This window comes from Microcebus murinus, chromosome 19 (genome assembly GCF_040939455.1).
Source record: "Microcebus murinus isolate Inina chromosome 19, M.murinus_Inina_mat1.0, whole genome shotgun sequence".
Classification (NCBI taxonomy): Eukaryota; Metazoa; Chordata; class Mammalia; order Primates; family Cheirogaleidae; genus Microcebus; species Microcebus murinus.
This window is the reverse complement of record NC_134122.1, coordinates 40,299,347-40,315,016: the sequence shown is the minus strand read 5'-3', so window position 1 is coordinate 40,315,016 and position 15,670 is coordinate 40,299,347. Positions and strand designations below refer to the sequence as shown.

Below are 15,670 nucleotides of genomic sequence, written 5' to 3'. Positions count from 1 at the left end.
GCTCCCCGTGCTCCGCCCCCTTGCCACGGCCCACCTGCCCGCCGAGGGTAGAGGAGGGGAGGCCTGGGAACCCGGCGGGGGCTGCCGCACATGCGCCTTGAGGGAAGATGGCACCTGCTGGCTGCTGCTGCTGCAGCTGGGGCGGCGCTGTGGCCGCCGCGGGCGCCGCCTGGCGCGTCCTGCTGCTGCTGCTGCTGCTGCTGGGGGTCCTGTCCGCCGGGCCGCGCCTGGGCGCCCTGGCCACCGAGCACTACTCGCCGCTGTCCCTGCTCAAGCAGGAGCTGCAGCACCGGCAGCAGCAGGAGGCCCCGGCGGGCGGCGGCGGCTGCAGCCCGCAGTCCCGGGACTGGGGGGACCAGTACTCTGCCGAGTGCGGCGGTGAGTGGGCGGCGGCGGGCGTGCGGTCGTCCGGGGCCAGGGGGCGGCGGGCCCCGGGCCGGGGTGCGGGCGGCCGGGCCTCACTGCCTCCAGCGGCGGCGTGTGCTCGGGGAGCCGGCTCCGCGAGGGGTCCTGGGCGGCCGGCTTCCCGCCGCTCCCACCCACGCCTCTGCGCGCCCTCTCCCGCGGCAGTCTCGGGGAGGGCGGTGAGTAGAGAGCTGACGGCGTGCTCTCGGGCCGGGCGGCCTCTCCGGAGTCTGAGGCAACTCTCAGGAGGGTGGAGGGGGGATGGCAGGTGGCCCGGGGCAGCCCTGTTCCGCCGCCGCCCTCCCGCGGGTGCCGCGGGGACAAGGGAAGGGCAGGCGGGCGGACGGAGCCGGCCGGGCGGCTGGCAGAGCCCGTCCATGGAGGGGCATGCTTGACCCATCCGAGGCCTGGAAACCGGGTTTCCTGACGTCCGGGTCGATGTCTTGTATTAAACACAGTCCCTAAGAATTAGATCCCTGGAAGAAAGAAGAGAAAGACCAAGCCCGTTTTATCTGCTTGTTGACATCTTGTTTCCAGTTAAGATTGACCTGTGATCTGTCAGGTGCCTTCCGGAGGGTGATGGGGCCCTGCAGGCCAGGAGCCTGTCTGTGTGTGTCCGAGCTGTGTGTGCATTGGAGCTACGCCAGCTCATTCATTAAGATTGGGTGTTACTGCCTCGGTTTAATAAGTCATGGCAGAGGCCTCTGGGGCAAAATACATGTGTACGATTTTTTGTTTTGAAGTTCTATAGTGGGTCTTTTTACCCTTCAATCTCCCCCCACCCCCTTCTCTTTCCCCTTGGCGAGTTCCCTTATGGCTTGCTTTGAAAAGGGCCTGGGTCTACTCACTGGGAGATGGCTGGTCGTTTTTAAGGCTTGATGGCAGTGTTCTTAAGCACTGTGTACCTAGGAAAACAATACCTATTTTTTTTTTTTTTTAGTTGAGATGAGATGTCAAGATTAGCACAATCTTATTTCCTTTTAGCACAATCTGACTTCCTTGAGGAAGTCTCACTCATTGAGGGCTATGTGACTTCTTTATTTTGTGGTAGGCCTTAGCTGATAACAGCATGAGTAACATGGCCAGCATTGCATAGTGGAAAAAGAATGGCTTTTATTTCTGTCACTTTCTATGTCTCTGAGCAAGTAAATTACCTGTCTTTGCAAAATTGCCTCCTCTGTAAATGGAAGACACTGTTGAACTAATTACAGGGTTTTATTTTCCTCACAAGGGTGCTGTGAGGAAAATGAGAAGTAGCTGACATATATTGAGTGCTTGCTGTATGCCAGTTGCTATTCTAAGCTCTTTAGGTCTCTTAGCCTACTATATCAATCTGTCAGAAAAACAGTAACTTCCTGATTGGATGGTAGCTCCTGTTCTGTGATGAGGAAGTTGAGGCATAGTGAAATTGTCACCTTCCTGAGGCCCCACAGCTGTTAAAAGAGGAACCCAGGTAGTCAGGCTTCAGACAAAGCTTTTATCGTAACCACTGGTGGTTATGGTTAGGAAAACACGTCCGCAGTGTTTACTAGCATATGTTACATATTGGGTAAATTTTCCTTTCCCCTTTCCTCCTATTGTCACGTGATGCTCACTGGCTAAAGGAGGCCCAGATCTTAAGCAGTAGAAGATATCTATCAATTAATGTTATGAAATCTATTGGTATTATTGATGTAGGTGGCTCATTTCATTCTGTGGCATCAGCTTAGTCAAGTATTTAAGAATCCTTGTTTGAGCCAACTCTGACTTCCATTCAGATTTTACCCCAGATAAAGATCAGTGTAGTTTTTATAAATAGGCAATTGGAAGAATCCTTCTTACGTATGGAGAACATTATCTAATGTTCTGCTTCAGAGAGTGAACACTGTATTATGAGGCTTTAAACAGAATTTATTTAAATGTTTCAATTTTCTTTTTTCTCCTCCATGTATTATAGTAATTATTTTCTTAGTTTGGAATTTAAAATGTTCTGTTGTAGGGGAGCAGCATGCATCTTTCACGTAGCCTCCGCTGGCTGTTCCAATAGCTGCCAGGTGCTAAAGTGGCTTGGCTGCTGTTGTATTCACCCAGTAAGTCATTTCCAGAGTCAGCTCCTCATGCTGCTTGGAGCTCTACCCGTTTCCCTCAGCTTTACTGGCTGCAGCTTATGAAAAAACTCACTTCTGTTGTTCTAGAGGCTCCCGAAACACCTCTTATTTCTTTTTCCTCACCTTGGACAACTAGGTAGAAGCTGGACCTTATAAAACCTGCTTCATTTCCTCTCTGTCCTAGGATATAGGGACAGGTTCAAGATTTACAACTAACCACGTCATAGTCTGAGGGGAGGCTGATGGTCTCCAGAGTCCCCATCTGATCAACATTAGGTTCTAAATGAATGCCAGGATGCAGAACTAATCAGTTCTTCAGAATCACACAGGTCTGACCTCACCAACCATTGATTATGCCATTGTCACTTGCTTGCCTATCCAGCCACAAACCTGTTCATATCAAGCCAGTCCATGTACTGAGGACAGACAGAGCAGTACAACCACTTTTCGGAATGCTTTCTGCAGCTTTCAAGTTCAAATGGCAAAGTTGATGCCTGCTTGGGTCTAAATCTGCACACTTTGTGATGAGCAGTATATGTATTCCCTTGGGACAGAACCCCCAGTGATTGCAAGTGCAAGGACAGCTGCTGGTAGGAGCCCACCAATCTGAAGATAACACACTGGCAATGCCTGCCCTAGCTGTGCACACCAACATTAAATGGAATCTAGGTCCCAGGGAACAGCCTAGTACTCAGTGGACTGAGCCCTGCCCAGATCCACTACACAGGCAGGAAGCATGGATGACCCCTGGTGCCATGTCTCAGCCTGAGCTTTTCGTGTTCCCCAGCACTCCCTTTAGCTTTTTCTCCCTAGCACAGTTTTACGTTACACCTTTATGGAGACAGAGTCTTACCTGGTTGCTCAGGCTGGAGTACAAGCAGCACAATCATAGCTCACTGCAGCCTCAAATTCCCAGGTTTAAGTAATCCTCCTACCTTAGCTTCTCAATTAGCTGGGACTACAGGTGTGTACCACCACACTGGGGTAATTTTCTATTTTTTATAGAGACAGATCTTGCCATATTGGTCAGGCTGGTCTTGAACTCCTGGCCTCAGGTGATCCTCCCACCTCAGCCTCCCAGAATGCTGGGATTATAGGCATGAGCCACCCACCCAGCCTACTTTTCACTTTTTTGTTTGAAAAACATGTATAACCACAAACTTACCTCTTTGTTTTCCTGGGGAGAAAATAATCTTACTCTTTTAAGGAAATGAGCACTGGTTTGTATGTGTTTTTGAAATAAAAGTAAATTTTCCTTCCTTTGCTTTTTAACTTGGCCCTATTTTAATTGTAATTGTGGGAGGAAATAATGAACAAAAGTTTTTCTCAATTCTTTTCTCCAGTTTTGCAGTTACATGGTTGTAAACATCCTGTGTAATCTTAATCCTCTTGCCACTGAAGTAGGTGCTGTTTTTATCCTGTTTACCCAAGGGGAAACTGAGGCAAGAGAAGTTAAGCAAGGTGACACACAGTAAAGAGTAGAGCCAGGGTTTGAACCTGATCTGACCATTTTTGTGTGTGTTATCTTCCGTAATATTTGCATATTAGTACGCTTTCTTATAATGACATTGATAAAGTCCTATACCCTTAAGCTTTATTGAACATCATATTCTTAAATAATTTCTAGAATTTCATATTTGTTATACAAATACAAGAATACATCATTGAACATATTATTTGGTACTATAGAGCTAGAATGGATCTGTTTCTTTCATTGAAAAACAATCCATATGCCTACTAGATACTTTTCAGTGTTGTAGACCCTGGTGCTGTAGTAGCACAACTGACCAAGTTCCTAACATGTAGTCTCTCTTGGTGAGAGAAGAAGTAAGTACAGTGCTTAACAGTGGGGATATGTTCTGAGAAATGTGTCCTTAGGTGGTATTGTCATGTGAACATCATAGAGTGTGCTTACACAAACCTAGCTGGTATAGCCTACTGCACACCTAGGCTATCCGGTACGGCCCATTGCTCCTAGGCTACACACTGGTACCAGTGTGTAACTGTACTGGATGCTGTGGGCAGTTATAACACAATGATAAATGTTTGTGTATCTAAACATAGAAAAGGCACAGTAGAAAAATGGTGTTATAATCTTATGGGATTACTGTCATACATGTGTATCATCACGCACGACTGTATATGATAGGCCCAGTGGTACGTGCCTTGAAGAATAAAGTAGCATGAGAGGATAAAGAGTAACATGGAGGTGCTACTTTAAAAGGTGGACAGAGAGGGCCTCAGGTAAGGTGACATTTTAGAATAAGATTTGGAGAGATCTCAGATATCTTAATTTGACACCCTCATTTTATGGATCTGGTAAATAAGGTCTGGACAAATTGTAACTTGTTCATTGTTTTAAGAATTCGGGTTCTCTGCTCTTCTCAAGCTAAACTGCATCTCATTCAGATGTAGCATTCATCTTGTATTAGATATATCTTTATGGACTGTCTAAGAGGTGTTTTAATAGTTCAAACGTATGCAATTTTAGTAATTGTTTCAAAAATACTTTTATTTTCTTCCTTTGAAAATGTAGTAAACTAAGAACAGTGAGTTTATGTGACTTTTTTTGTTTGCTGCCTTCCAACTTTTTAAACTGCTCCTAAGGGATGCAGTCTTGTACTTGATGTTTTAATTTTATTTAGTTTGTAGAAACTAATAATCCCAGAATTGAGTTTCTTTTCCTACAGTTCTTTGTGGAGAAAAGAACATTTGGTGTCTGTCCAATTTGGGAGTTGTTAACTGCCAGAGAAATAGGGAAGTATCTACGAACTAGCGCTGGGTTTTTTATGAAGTCAGTAAGACCTAGATTGTCGAGGTATAGGGTATCTTTCTGAATGGAGGAATCAGTCCAAGTATGTGACATCAGTCTTACTGCTCACAACACTTAAATCACTGCTACGCCTGGAGGTGGTAGCGAATCAATAGAAGGAAACTTTTGTAATGAGAGCTATTTCCTCTTTTGCTCTATAAGGAAGTTAAGAACCACATTTTGTGCTCAGTCATAGGAAGTGCACTGACAGTTACTGTTAGCGTATTTGCTTGATCCTCTGGTTTTCTGTGTTACCATATATGGTTTTGTGGCAGATCTCTAGATCTTTTATCCAAGGCATACCTGAGTAAATGTGCCAGTGTAAAGTGCTAACCTACTTTGAGTGCAGAGACTGAGGCACAGAGTGATGAAGGGATTCTTTCTGGTATTGATAGCTCACCAAGTCCTGGCCACTGTGGCAATGCCAGACGGATGCTGGCCTCTTTTGCTAACAGAGCCACATCTTTCAGAAAGTCCTCTGGTTTCAAAGTAGCATTTTGCAGAATAAGCCCTATGACGATGACAGCCTTTGATTAGCTTTTTCATATATGTATCTGTTGTTGTTAATAATGACATTTACCTTTTAGAAGATCTACACACTGCTAAACATACTCAGCTTTGGGTGATAAGGGTTAATTTTTTTTTTTTTTTAATCTCTGGGTAAGGGCAAAAGTTATGTGGCTTGGATTTTAGAACCTACATGGAACATGGCTACAGGAAAGTGGTGGAACAATCTGTGTAAAAACTTCTAAAAAGGCTCTTCAGCAGAGTGCAGAGATGACTTGGCTTCATTGCACTCAATAATTACTTGACCTTTTTTTTTTTTTTTTTTGAGACAGAGTCTCACTTGTTGCCCAGGCTGGAGTGAGTGCCGTGGCATCAGCCTAGCTCACAGCAACCTCAAACTCCTGGGCTCAAGCGATCCTCCTGCCTCAGCCTCCTGAGTAGCTGGGACTACAGGCATGCACCACCATGCCCAGCTAATTTTTTCTATATATATTGTTGGCCAATTAATTTCTTTCTATTTATAGTAGAGACGAGGTCTCGCTCTTGCTCAGGCTGGTTTTGAACTCCTGACCTTGAGCAATCCGCCCGTCTCGGCCTCCCAGAGAGCTAGGATTACAGGCGTGAGCCACCACGCCCGGCCTTTTTTTTTTTTTTTTTTTTTTTTGAGAAAAGGAAACCTTTATTGCAAGTCCACTGGTAAGAAGACAGGAAGAAACACTCAAATCTGTCTCCTTGACCAACTTTTAAATCTTCTCCTTTTCACAATATTTTGTTTTAAAGAAGTTGATTTGTTGGAGGCTGAGGCAGGAGAATTGCTTGAGGTCAAGAGTTTGAGACCAGCTGAGCAAGAGTGACGGCATCTCTACAAAAAGTAGAAAAATTAGCTGGGTGTGGTGGTGGGTACCTGTAGTCCCAGCTACTTGGGAGGCTGAGGCAGGGGGGATCACTTAATCCAAGAGTTTGAGTTATGCTGGTGAGCTATGATGATGCCATTGCACTCTAGCTCAGGTGACAGAGTAAGACTCTGTCTCAAAAAAAAAAAAAAAAATTTTGTTTGGGCTCATCTGATCTTGCAGACAGAAAAAATACACAATTTATTGAAGTAACAGAATTTTAATACTTAGGATGAATGCTTTCCAACATTTTCATTCTGTTATCTGTTTTACTTTTTATGGAAATATGACATGCACATAAAAATATATATGTCACAAGTGTTTTCAAGTGTATATATAGCTCAGTGAATGTTCATGAACTGAACTGGCTTAACCAAAAAGAACCAGAATGAATAACCTGTTTTTAAGCTTGCTAATAAAGTCTCATTCTATGTTAATCCTAGTTTCATTTGGAAAATATTTTGTCTGGCTTTATATCTAATTCAGGATCCAGCACAATGCAGTGGATTAATTCTGCACATGTGCTGATTTTCTTTCCATGGACACTCAGGAATCCTCTATCAAATGGTCCATCCTCTGCTCAGGACCTGCTCTACACATAAAGACCAGTTGACTTCTCTCGCAACTTTCCCCTGCTGGTGTTTGAGATGTTCTGAGTGACTCTGTTCCTTTGTCACTAATCATTTCACATCACTGCATAGATCTGCTTCAGCATTCCCAGGAGTGTTGATGATGGTTGGCAGTATATGTGAGTTTATAAGAAAGGTTTTAGCTCTTAAGTATGTGCCACTTTGAGCATCTTCAATCTGGTTTACAACTCCAGGGCACAAAACTCACCTTTGTGGGTAATGCCTGGTCACTGTGGGTTACAGCACCCTTCATCTGGCCGGTACTTGCATTGCTACCACGTAATTTGCTTCTGTGCCTCTTTTCCCCTCCTCTGCAGCTAACTCCTTTTCTTTCGGTTTTGAACATTTTTTTACATGTGTTAATATTTGTATGTGGGTTAATATCGCTTTGATCGGATTACATTCAAGCTTTATTTTTAAAAACTCTTCTGTCTCTATACGATGGTTTTTGCAGATCCTTGTTCTAATGGATTAATTATGTATTTATAATTTAACTCTCAGTGGGCAGTCTATTTTCAAGTTGTTTTATGATAACTTACACAGCCCAGGAACTGAAGAATATTTCATTAGAGTAAATGAAGCATATACATTCTTCAGAGAATTTTTCCTGTTATTACATTCTAAAAGAAATTTACCACTTGGGGCCATATATTGATGAAAGCAAAAGGCACTACAGGTTGCTACCATGTGGGAGCTACCTAGCCTTTGGGTAGTTCTGCCAGCCACACTAATGCTGTCTTCTCTTCCCAGGTTCCCCTGCATCTAGGACTAGAATTGTCAATAAATTGTCAAAAAAAGATTTCCAAGTTCTAGCCCATCCACGGGAAAAACCCACTCATTCTTATTCTCAAGTAGCTCAGCATGCCATCTGTTATAACTAGAGCAAGGTGGTCAGGTGGTGAATGCAACCCAGAAGCTGTTGATTTCTTTATAAATGGGCCACAGGTTTGCTGCTCACAAGCTTTCAGTCAGTTTTCACTTATAGGCATGAGTGTGTGACAGATCCATGCTACTTTTAGTGCCACCTTCTCTCCTCCCTCGAAAGTAATGACTGTCGTCTTCTTTGACTGTGAAAGAAGCAGCGAGAAGAGAATGTCCCTGCTCCCCCACCATCTTAGCTATCAGCATGCCTGCAGTTGGACTGGGAGAATTTGTCTTCTGTGCTGTTGCAGTGAATGAGTGGCCTGTGCTTGGAACTGGCACTCCTTGTGGACCAGTTGCACTCCTTGTGCACTGGCTTTTTTCCCCTCTTGTCTTCCATCGCCATACCTATAGTTGTAATAGCTACCATCTTGAAAAACAAGCAACAAAGACAGGACCACCTGTCCTTGTAGCTACTGCCTTTTCTCTGCTTCCTTTTACAGCAGAATTCCTCAAAGGAGATGTTTATATGCACTGTCTCCAGTGCTCTACTCTTTCTCTTGAATCTTCTACAGTCAGCTTTTGTCATGGTCACTGCACCAAAACTCTTTGTAAGGTCAGTTGTGTGTGAGGAGAGGAAAGAAGTTTGAAGACATTGCTATGCCAGCATTGGCAGAATGAGTTATGACAAATGTACCATGTTCTTTATTGATGTGGCATGTTCCAGCTTTGCTAGGTCTTCACTTTGTGACCTTAGATACGTTCATTAACATGAGCTTATTTGCTCACTGGGCACAATGTATGGTCTGCCCACCTGAGAGGATGGAGAACCAAAAGAAATAGTGTCTTTGAAAGCTGTAAAGTACTGTAAAGAACAAAATAAACTTATGTAAAGTAGTCAGAAGAAATTTACAGAAAACCCAGCAATTTTAGCCTATATTTTTATACTAACATTTAACAGTCATTTTTCTGTGAACTGGACTTTATGTCCTGTATTCCTCACAAGAGGGCCAAGTGGGTTATTGTGATGGTGATTCCTATTTAACAGATGCGGGCACTGAGGATAAGGTAGGCTAAGGACTCACCCATGGTCAAACAGCCAGCAAAGCATCTGGTCTGATTTAGTCTGACTCCACAGCCTGTCTCCCGAACCATTATTGCATTGTCTCCAAACTAGTGAGATTGGAAGTCAGGGAGATGGCAGAATTAAGTATAAGGCCTAGTTCTTTGAAAATACTGGTAAAGTTTAGACAGTTATCTAGCATGCTTAATCAAGAAAAATGAGAAGAAACAAATACTTGACTTTAGGAATAAGCAAGTATAATAAAATATGAAAATCATGATAAATGTGTACAGCTTTATGGCCAAAATGTAACACATTTCAAATAAATGGAAAGTTCTTTTTAAAAAAAAGGTAAATTACCAAGTGGATTTTCCTACTGTCTGTTAAAATATCTTGTCCCCACCAGGGCCAGCTCTTTTCTTTCATCATATGTAAACTTCTTAAGCTTTCTTGGAGATCTTACATACATTCCCAGCTTAATTCCACTGTAAGTTAATGATTATGAAATGCACATCTATAGCTTTTACCTTTGTCTGGAATTCCCTAACTGCATACTAGGATGGTGTCCAGTTTAACGTCTCCTAAGCACTTGACTTAAACTCAAAGTTAGCTTTTTCCTTCCCTCTGAAACCATTCATCCTCTTAAACTCCCTGTTTCTACTCAGGGCACCACTTCCCTAGTTGCACAAACCGGAAACCTGTGTCTTTTCCCTCTTCCCATGCCTAATTTTTCTTCACAGCCCTGTCCTTTTTACTTCCTATATCTCTTTAGACTGAGACCCTCCATTTCAGTGCTGGGGCTTCTACGTGTGTTTGGACTTTGCTCATTTTTGACTTGCCGCCCACCTGGCCTCCCTGCTCTGTTCTCTTCTCAGAGACACCTGTCACTGATGCCCCTTCCTGCTTAAACCTACCCTGCCTTCTTAGTTTGATGCTAATAAGACAGGGAGTAAATGAACCAGATACTAATTTGACTAATTTGAGAAGCAGGAAGAGGAAATAAGGGAAATTAGAAGGACTAAATAGAGCAGTCCAGTATAAATGAATTAGAAATAGAGCAATGATGGAATTGATAAATAGAACCAAGAGTTGGTGCTTTAAATCAAAAAGAATAAATGAAAAGTTCTGGACATCTGTTTCACATCAGTGTGAATGTATGTAAACACTGCCGAACTGTACATTTAAAAATGTCTAAGATGGTAAATTTTATGTGACATGGTTTTTACTATAATTAAGAAAACACAGAACAAATTCTTAAGTCATTAAAAAATAATAAAATGGATGTGCCTGACAAGGCTAACAGATAAAGAAGAGAGAAGATGCAAATGTGTGAGTATGTGCAGAGCTACAGAGGCCAGTAGGATTAAGAGACAACTGTGTAGAAATCTCTGCTAATAAGTTAAAATCTGAAACAATGAAGAAATGGCCAGAGATGATGTAGAAGAACAAGATAAATTTCATATTGTGCTTATAATTACAAAGTAAAAAGAGAGCAGGGGGCAGATAGCTTTGTCAGTGTGCTCCCAACATAATTCATTAATTCAGATATTAAGCCCTTAAGTACCATGTGCAGTGTCTGCCCTTGTGCAGCTCCATCTAACTGAGAAGGCAACCAAATAATCAAACAGCACCTGCTAGCCAGTCTGTGGAGCCAGGGCTATTGCCCCAGTCAGGCTGCTTCACTGCCAGGATGCAGCCACCTGTCTTGGCCTCCCAGGCCCATGACAGCTGTCATTGGGAAGTCCCCTCTCTATGATCAATCAGAATCTGGACTACAAGACTATCATTAGTCTTGTAGGATTTTCAAGCCAACTTGTCCTCTGCTAGTTTTGCCTAAGTAAACTAAAAGCATCTAATTTCTTGTAAAATTTAGATATTGATAGAAAGCACTTCAAAACGTCAGAATGTGGATCTAGCCAGCCCAGTGGCTCACTTCTGTAATCCCAGCACTTTGGGAGGCTCAGACAGGAGGATTGATTTAGGCCGGGAGTTCAAGATCAGCCTGGGCAACACAGCAAGACTCTGAAAGGGGGGAAAAAAAAAGAATGTGGATTCTAATGAGAGCTTTATACTGCTTAGACAAATTTACTTCTGAGCCTTAAATTCAGTGGCTCAAGCAAATTAGCTTTACACTTTAGACATGTTGAGGAATAAATGACTATGTGTGTGGAGAATGTAGTACAGTATGGCACAAAATATGGCCACTGTGTTTACTTTCCGTGTGCAATATGGATTTCCTTATGCATCAGGAAAAAAGTCATCTCAAGCATCCTTCTAATCCTTCAATCCTGAACTACACAGGACAATTAGTTAAGGTGCTTCCCTGCTAGCCATTGGCCTTCACTATGACATAGGATATTTCTCTGGTTAGCTCTGCTCATGTTCTTGCATTCTGGCCCTTCCTTGCAAATACCACAAGTGTGGTTGAAACCAAGATAAGTAATGCTCCGTAAGCCAACATGACACCTGCAGTCTGAATCCTGGATATATAGTCTGGTCAGGCCACCTTGTGTCTTTGTACAAGACTTTATTAAAGGTCTTTACAGAGCAACATTTAGACTCTAGACACAGCTGCCAAGGAGACCCTTTTATGCTGTGGGGACCAGCTGGGGCTTGGCAGGCAGCTCTGGCTTCTCACCCTTCTGTTCCGAGATGGGCGTGGTGGGCCGTATCTCATCTTTGGGTTCCACGTTGCTTACAGGTTCAGGCGGGGTATCTTATGGCCAATCTTACCGGTAGGGTCCCAGGGCAGCATGATCTTCACCTTGATGCCAGCATGCCCTGTCTGAGCCGCATGTGGCCCAACACAGTAGTTAACAGGGCCCCCTCGGTAGATTATCAGGCCATCCACAAACTCCATGGATTTAATCCTCTGTCCTCAGAGTCTCCCAGACGCCAGGACCTCACAGCACACCTCAGCAGGCGCCCTGCACTGCAAGCCCTCCAGGGAGTCTGTAACCTAGAGATTTTGCCTGGGCGGTGGCACGCAGACCTCCCAGGGCCACCTTTTCAGCGGAAAGCCCTACACTGCACTCCGGGAAGCCAAACCTCCTCTGAACTACAGCGGTCAATCCCCGAATCGACTGGCCTTTCTCACCAGGAACATTCTGCGTTCTGGTGGCTAAGATAATGATTTCTGTCCTGCCTCATGGAACTCAGACCTCAACTTCAGCCAGCTCCTGAGTGAGAAACTCATTCAGTTCAGCTTTGATGATGCCATCAGCGACAAACGTCCTCTTGGAGATCTGCACTGCCATCTTGCCCCGCTGTGTGCTGCCGAAAATAAATTAAAAAACTGCTGAAAGGCCTGATTGGCTTTTTGAGCAACTGTTTTCCATCATGAGTATACCATTTTACATTCCCACCAGCAGCTCATGGGGGTTCCAGTTTCTCCACATTCTGTCTAACACTTGCTGTTTTCTGGAGTTTTGGTTAAAGTCAGCCTAGTGGATGTTTTGTATATCTTCTTCGGAGAATTGCCTGTATTCAGGTCCTCTGCCTGTTTTTTAAATTGGGTTGTCTTTTTCTTTGTTGGGTTATAGGAGTTATTTATTTTGTATACTAGCTCCATAGTGCATTTTCTTTTAATATTAGGTCTTCCTGGCTTGGCATTGTTCTTTTGTGATTTTTTTTTTTAAACTTGTTGTAAGTGCTGCCACATAGGAGATGTCCAGTCGAAAGAGCTCAACAATATTAATTCCACATGTGCAGTGAGACAAGTGTTGAGCTAGTACTGTTTCTGCCCTGTTGCCTCCAGATAGTTGCAACCCATTCAAACCTCATTTCATCACCCACAGAGCTGCCTGGCTTTGCTCATAGTGAGGATAGTCCCTAAGGGGCGTGCAACATGCTTGCACACTATAAAACATCACACAATCGTAAAGGTAGAAGAGAGATTCCCACTTTTAGTGTTTTTTTGCACGTGTTCTTATTTTGTGGATTCTTAAAATTCCAATTAATAATTAACCCCCTCAGAGCATAAATTTAAGGTGAAGAGAATAACGAAGAACGTTTGCCTTTCAGAGTCATCATTCTTGAACTTCCACGACTCAGACTGCGAACCCAAAGGATCACCGCCCTGTGACTCCTTGCTTTCCCTCAACACTGAAAAGATCCTGGTACGCAGCTTCTCTCTGTGCTGTTTCTGTTTCTGTGACCCGAAGCACATGATACTAGTTCCAGAAGGTGGAGGTCTGTTTATCAAGTAGAAGTTGGGTCCCGTTGGTTCTATGTGGATATAGAGACAGGTCATCTGGGATTTAGTCACACTGAATTTTTATGACCTATGAGTTGGATGGTTGGTCATTCTGGACCTAGGACTTTTAAGTTCCAAGGAATAAAGGGGAGATCATGATTGAACCTTATTTCTAGGAGCCTTATGTATTTGGAGGTATAGTGGAATCTTATTTTTTCAGCTTTTGCCTGTGTGGATATCTTTTATATCTGTTTTTTTATCACTGCCAGCTAAACTGTGCAGGGGACATCTGCATTTCAGGGATGAATACCTGGTATTAGGTAATGTTTGCGTTTGTCTATCCATGTTAGCACATATCCTCCAGCTTGGCTACCTCAACGTGGGTCTTCTTTTTATTCAAATTTAACTCTACAAAGCTGAGTTGTTCTTTCCATGCCCAAGTTTAACATATTTTTTCTCCAGGCCTTTTCCTTCCACATCACGTAGATATCATATGCTGCTTTTGTTTAAAATTTTCCTTTGGGATACTGTTTCTTTTCCAAGCAAAGCTTTGCCTTTTCATGCCAGAGCTACTGAATATAGATAGAAATTACAAACTAGATTCTGCAATTATAGAGGCAGTAGAAAAAGAAACTTACTAGATCATAGCTTTTCACCTCTGTCCAGAGAAAATAACTATAGCTACATTAGAAATGGGAAAGATTCTTTTTTGTCAAGAATTTGATTTGTTCATACTATACTTTTCCTGCCTACTTTCTAATATAATACAAACAACTTAAAATCAGATGTATTCTTCAGTATTCTCTTGATGTTGCTTGGGAAATGGTTTCATTTCTGTTCTCTTCCCCATATCTTTGTTGCACAAAGATTTGGCAAATGGTAGACTCTCATCAAATACTGTATGAAATAATAGGGCACTGCAACTAATAAAAGCAATATTTATCGACTCTTTTTTCTTGCCTCTAAGCAATTTTGTTGCAGCTTTATGGAGGTATAATTGGCAAATAAAAATTGTATATATTTACAGTATACAATGTGATATGATTATATGTATAAATTGTGAAATGAGTACCACAATCAAGCCATCTAAGCAGTTTATTACGCAGAAAAACCTTTTGCATCTGTGTGCTTCTCCATAACCATTTGTCAAAGAGACAGGATGTGTTCTGGTCACACCCAGCTGTATACTGGCAGTGACACCCTCATGCATTGTTAAATCTTCCACGTCTTTGAAGAAGCCTTACCAGGTTCCCATGCATGGAAGCTCCAGCTACATAGCAAAATAAGAAGTAGCTAATAAGAGTTTTTTCCTCATCATCAAGGTTTTACCAAAAGACATAATGTATAAAACGTTCCCATGGTAGTGGGATTTTCTTGCTTCCGTTTAAATCAAATATAGTCTTGAATTTTAAAAACACATGTTTTTAACACAAATTTTCCTTCATTTGTGATAAGCTAAAGTGTATGTTTGGTTATTTTTTATTTTTCCAGAGTCAGGCCAAGTCTATAGCAGAGCAAAAGAGATTCCCGTTTGCAACTGATAACGACAGCACCAATGAAGAGTTAGGTAAGACTCGAATCTGGGAACATTCCTGTAATAGTTGCCTAGGATTTATGATTAGACGCGGAACAGGAAGACAGAGGTAGAAAGAGGTAGGAAGAGCACAGAGACTGGCTCTGCCAATCCTAGCTGTTGGGTCTCACGTAGGGCATTCAGCCCTTCTGAGCTTCCATGTGTTGTATGTCATTTAAAAAAAAAGTTTTGGATGGAGTGATCAGTAAGAACTGTTCACAGCCCTGTGATTCTGTGGAAAGCAATAATTACGGTAATGAGTTTTTATGAGTTATTTCCATTCATTAAAAGGTTGTGTGCTGTCATCAAATGTGGACAATAAAGAAGTGAAAGCAGAAGAGAACACCTACTTAACCTGTGCAGTGAAATAGCGAGGTTTAAGTTTATTCTACTCATGAGGTCAGTCAGTCATTTTCCGGTCTAAGAAGGTGGGTGTACAAAAATCAAATTCCGTTCAAATCTGCACACGAGTCATGTAGATAGTGTGTCCGTGGCATGTTTTAAAATAGGCTGTTTTTTGCCAGTGTCAGAGTGCTTTGGGTGTGCCTCTCTTAACTGTCTAGTGATCTTACACTTGAAGGAGTGGAAGTAAAATTGAACACAGGGTTGAGCAGCGTAGCTGGACAGAATTCACAGAGCCACGTA

At 42.8% G+C, this 15,670-nt stretch overlaps 1 protein-coding gene and 1 pseudogene across 7 annotated transcripts in view; one reads left to right on the top strand and one right to left on the bottom strand.

Moving 5' to 3' along the window:
* The first annotated feature begins 54 nt into the window (after positions 1 to 54).
* The window catches only part of TTC13 (tetratricopeptide repeat domain 13), a 74,316-nt gene continuing 58,700 nt past the window's right edge, over positions 55 to 15,670 (top strand). For 6 of the 7 annotated variants that reach the window (XM_012738197.2, XM_020281726.2, XM_075995456.1 and 3 more), the window contains exons 1-3: positions 55 to 378; positions 13,281 to 13,375; positions 14,944 to 15,019. In XM_012738197.2, the coding sequence (XP_012593651.2) occupies positions 108 to 378; positions 13,281 to 13,375; positions 14,944 to 15,019 (442 nt within the window). In that variant the 5' untranslated portion in view covers positions 55 to 107. Of the gene's footprint in view, positions 379 to 13,280; positions 13,376 to 14,943; positions 15,020 to 15,400; positions 15,425 to 15,670 lie in introns of those variants that run through there. The other variant, XM_012738199.2, reaches the window with a different exon arrangement.
* Positions 11,846 to 12,514, bottom strand: LOC105856444 (small ribosomal subunit protein uS3 pseudogene; annotated as a pseudogene).